At 36.5% G+C, this 5,000-nt stretch overlaps 1 protein-coding gene across 3 annotated transcripts in view; it reads left to right on the forward strand.

The window, feature by feature from the left end:
* Positions 1–1,507, forward strand: part of LOC144976831 (sodium-coupled monocarboxylate transporter 1-like) — a 71,214-nt gene extending 69,707 nt beyond the window's left edge. For all 3 annotated transcript variants that reach the window (XM_078921316.1, XM_078921318.1, XM_078921317.1), the window contains exon 18: positions 818–1,507. In XM_078921316.1, coding sequence (XP_078777442.1) covers positions 818–928 — 111 coding nt within the window. In that variant the 3' untranslated portion in view covers positions 929–1,507. The remainder of the gene's footprint in view (positions 1–817) is intronic.
* The last annotated feature ends 3,493 nt before the right edge of the window (positions 1,508–5,000 follow it).

Below are 5,000 nucleotides of genomic sequence, written 5' to 3' on the forward strand. Positions count from 1 at the left end.
AGCTTCGTTGCATTTTCTTTTTATCTGCCTGTTCAGAGTCTTGTATTTTTCTTCCTGATTTTTGGCCTTTCTTCTCTCATTCATTAGAGAAATATAGAGAGAAAAAAAACCCCAAAACATGAGTATTTTTTATTATTTATATAGCGCAATATCCAATAAACGTGCTCAAAGGGTCCCTGATCAACAGCAACACGTAACACGTAGAACGAAACATGACGCCTGTTAGGCGATATTGCAATTTTTTTCGGACAGAGACAACACTGTTAACTGGCCAGGTACTCGTTTTGTTTTACACATGAGTACTGTGAGAGAATGTGAGTAAAGAACTGGAAATAAGACGGAATGCTTATCAGGTGAGAAAAAGCTTTCCTTAGCCGGTGGAAGACTCTTTGGAAAATCCTATAAAATATCTTTTGATACTCTCTTTTGCAGACACATGATCATAGTTCTATTATCATCATCTTTATCATCATCATCATCATCATCATCATCATCATCATCATCATCATCATCATCACCATTATCATCGTCGTCGTCGTCGTCGTAGTCGTAGTCGACGTCATCATGATGATCATCAATATCATCATCATCATCATCATCATCATCATCATCATCATCATCATCATCATCAACAACATCTTCATCATCATCATCATCATCATCATCATCATCATGAACAACAACAACAACAACAACAACAACAACAACAACAGCAGCAGCAACGACAACGATATCATCATAATGAACAATATCATCAACATCATCTCTACTCTTATCAAAGTATTACTGGCACTCTCTTGATGTTCTTCCTCTCCAGAAATCCTACTCGATGTCCATGAACGACAAGACACACATCAATTCAGGCTTCCAGCATGATAACCACTCGAAAGACGAAATTGGCATGTCCTCCTCGCTGGACAAATATTAAGATTATATACTTATTAATTTATATCCTATTACTTATATTTACTTATATATGTCATTATCATTGTTTGTGTGTAGATAAACCAAAGATGTAATATTCCTATCAAATGAGAAAAATAAATCTGGACATCCTTATCTCAGTCCTACACCGTAAGAATTTTTGCATTGTAATATTCCTATCAAATGAGAAAAATATATCTGGACATCCATATCTCAGTCCAACACCGTATGAATTTTACATTTATATTACGTTTATGTGGTGTTTCAGAGTGCAAGATTATTTCTTCCAACTTTTTGTTATACAAAAGCGAAAGACTTCTGAAGTTTCCCTGATATTTTTGATGTTACCGGCTGAACGCCTCAACCTGTTTTATTACATTTGGATGATATACTAAGGAACAGGAAATACAACATTTACAATGCATGTTTCAAAAGTTTCCCTGTCGCGCTGTACCCTCATAATATTATGAATAACCCTGTATTTGATATCAAATGAAACGTTATTCCATTACCTATTCAACAGTAGAACAAAGTGATACTGGGCGGCTTGAAGCTGTGGACTGTAAAAAATAATAAACAAAAATGAATATAACGGTTTCAAAAAAGAAAAAAGAACAAAATACCAAACACGGAACGTTTCGGGCTCAAGCCCCTTCTTCAGCCAACAACGAAAACAATAAAGACATAAATACATTACTAAATTCCAGATAGACGACAGAAATATTTTGCCACCCATAAGAACCGTTAAGTTCCACACACTTCTGCATTCGGTGTTCCCAGTGGTCAAAGATTGTGACCAGTGGCTGTTTGTCAAAGGCCGTAATTGCATTCCTCTTGAATTTGGTCCTCGTCTTCCTTCAAATCATTGACTTCGCAGCATTTCTTTCACCTTAGAGGAGAGATGGAAGTCTCATTGGTAATATCAGGCGAAAAGGGCGGGTGTTCCAACAATTCCCACGAGTAGCCCTCGAGAAGCTCGTTCATAACTCTTGACTTGTGAACAGGGTGCATTGTCATGATGCAGATTGACGCCTCGTTCAACCAAAGTGGGCATTTTTTCCGTATCACTGATCTCAGTTTGTCTTTAAGAATGAATGTGTAATAGTTTCTGTTAACAGCTTGATCAGCTGGGACAGGCCAGTGGAACATAATGCCAGATAATGTGTCGGAAAAAAACGATGTGCATCACTTTCTTCTTTACTTGTTTTCTGACAGCCTTCTGTGGTCAGATTTCCCCATCTCCAACTTCCCCTGACCCACCGTCTAACATTTTGAATACGCTTCAACAGTCATAACGTCACTTCCCCCGTAATGATGCATGGTGTCTTAGTAACTGGCTATGGTGGACGCCCTTATGAAATATTTCATCATTGATACACTTTCGCTTGTTGAATCAATTAAAAATATCAAAAAAGAAATTTCAGACCACAATCTGATTCTGGCAACTCTCAAATGCATCAAAGAGAAAGCAAAGAAAGTCAAGATAGTGTCTAGGGATACTAAAAGAATAGACATTAGTTCCTTCAAAAACAATCTGTCAGAGGAACTAGGAAGAATGGATATACCATCAGCACAGAAAACGGACGAGGTACTGCGCAACGTCATCGACAGGCATGCGCCAAAGACAACTAGAATAATAAATTCCAGGAAACCGTCTCCGTGGTTTAACCAGAGTGAAAAAACTGCCAAAAGGGGAAAAAGGAATGCAGAGGCATCTTGGAGAAAATCGGGCCTTGAGTATAAAACCACCTGCAAAAGAGCAAAAAGAAACTATTATAACACAAAACTGTCATCAGTGAGGGACACTAAGGAATTTTTCTCTGTTTCAAAGTAACTTTTAGGGGAAGAAAAGGGCATGTGTCTACCCACTAATATCCCGGTAGAAAAGCAGCCGGATGCATTTTCAGATTTCTTTTCGGGAAAAATATCGAAAATTCGGAACAATTTGGACCTCGTGCAAAATGAAGATATAAATTTCCACCCTTTTTCGGGTTCACGGGGATTCTCTTGTTTTAAAGAAACAACTGAAGAAGAGATTTCTAAAATAATTTTCTCATCTTCCTCGAAGTCATGTGATTTAGATCCTTTACCAACTATTATTTTGAAATTATGTCTTCCTGAATTGATACCTTGCATAACTTATATTATAAATCAATCACTTATCTCAGGACAAATCCCAGATATCTATAAACATGCAATTGTAAAGCCTCTCATAAAAAGCAAAATCTCGATGTAAATGACCTTAGTAACTACCGTCCCGTCTCAAATCTGCCATTTCTTTCTAAAATCCTTGAAAAAGTTGTACTCAGACGTCTTTCACAACATCTCCATGAAAACAATCTATGGGAAAAATTTCAGTCAGCTTATCGTTCTTACCACAGCACAGAAACTGCTCTGTGCTGTGTTGCGAGTGATTTGCTTGATGTTTTAGATAAAGGTTCTGTTTCTCTTCTGACATTGTTAGACCTTTCGGCGGCATTTGATACTATTGATCACGGTATTCTCATTAAACGACTTGATATAACTTTTGGCCTGTCTGGAACTGTCTTGCAGTGGTTTGAATCTTATTTAGATGGCAGAAAGCAACAGGTTATGATTTTAGATAAACTTTCTCGTCAACATACATTGTCTTTTGGTGTTCCTCAAGGCTCTGTTTTGGGTCCAATTCTTTTTGTTTTGTATACTTCTCCATTATCTAATGTCATCACTGGTCATGGGCTGCGCTATCATCTCTATGCAGATGATACGCAACTTTATGCTACTGATAAAACTAAAAATCTCGAAAATATTGTGAAACGTGTGGAAGAATGTGTGACGGATGTGAAAGAGTGGATGGATGCAAACAAGTTGAAAATGAATGAGTCAAAAACAGAAGTGATGATTGTGGGAAATAGAGGGCAGTTGAAGGTGAATGATGGTCTTGAGGTGTTGATTGGGGGTGAAAAGATCAAAGTTTCAAAGACTGTGAAAAATTTGGGTGTCTATTTTGATTCAGAAATGAGAATGTCAGCTCACATTTCTGCTCTCTGTAAAACTTTATACTTTCAATTGAAGAAAATCAGTTCGATCCCATCAGTATATTGCAATTGGAACATGTAAAACATTGGTTGTTTCCCTCATTTTTTCGAAACTAGATTATTGTAACTCGCTGCTTGTCAACTTGCCTCAGGCTTCTATTAAACAATTACAACTACTGCAAAACAGTGCAGCAAGATTAGTTTTTGGCAAAAAAAAATTTGATCATGCAACCCCTTTGTTGGCCTCTCTCCACTGGTTGCCCATTGAAAAGCGCACATATTACAAAGCAGCGTGTCTTGTTTATAAGTGTTTGGCTGGTATAGCACCGGCATATCTCACAGATCACGTGGTCATGTATAAATTTGAAAATTACACTTTAAGATCATGTAATGACCAAACGAAAATTTCGGAAAAAAGATCAAGAACAAAATTTGGTGATAGGTCGTTTGCTTGTTTCGGCCCCAAGATTTGGAATGAACTACCACGTGGTCTGAGGGAGTGCAAGTCTTTACATACTTTTAAAAAGAATCTCAAGACACATTTTTACTGTATTTGTTTTTCTTGACTCTATATGAATCCTTGATTTGGCTATGAATTATTGTTGTTGTTATTATTTTTTTTTCACTTAAAATTGATATTTATATTGTAAAGTGCCAAGAGCTTGTGTTTTACACGAGAATGAGCGCTATATAAATGTGTATTATTATTATTATTATTATTATTATTATTATTATTATTATTATTATTATTATTATTATTATTATTATTATTATTATTCTCCGACGAGCATAAAAGCGTATCCAGAGGGTAAAAAAACATTATGAATCTGATTATATTTTTTACTTTTACACATTCTGATCACAAGACATATGAAAAGTTCTAGCCAGCATGAAGAATAAAAAGTACTGATTTTTTTTGTTTAGAACCACGATGGCCGCCGTTGCTGCGCGACGTGACATCAGACTATTGAATCCAATTGAAGGAGCAATGTGATCCGAAACCTTACAAAAGACTCTGCGTATTTCGACAGCAGATTTGCCGAGAGGAGTTGAAAATTT

This window comes from Berghia stephanieae, chromosome 7 (assembly GCF_034508935.2).
Source record: "Berghia stephanieae isolate SIO BIC M18660-M18661 chromosome 7, UCSD_Bste_1.3, whole genome shotgun sequence".
NCBI lineage: Eukaryota > Metazoa > Mollusca > Gastropoda > Nudibranchia > Aeolidiidae > Berghia > Berghia stephanieae.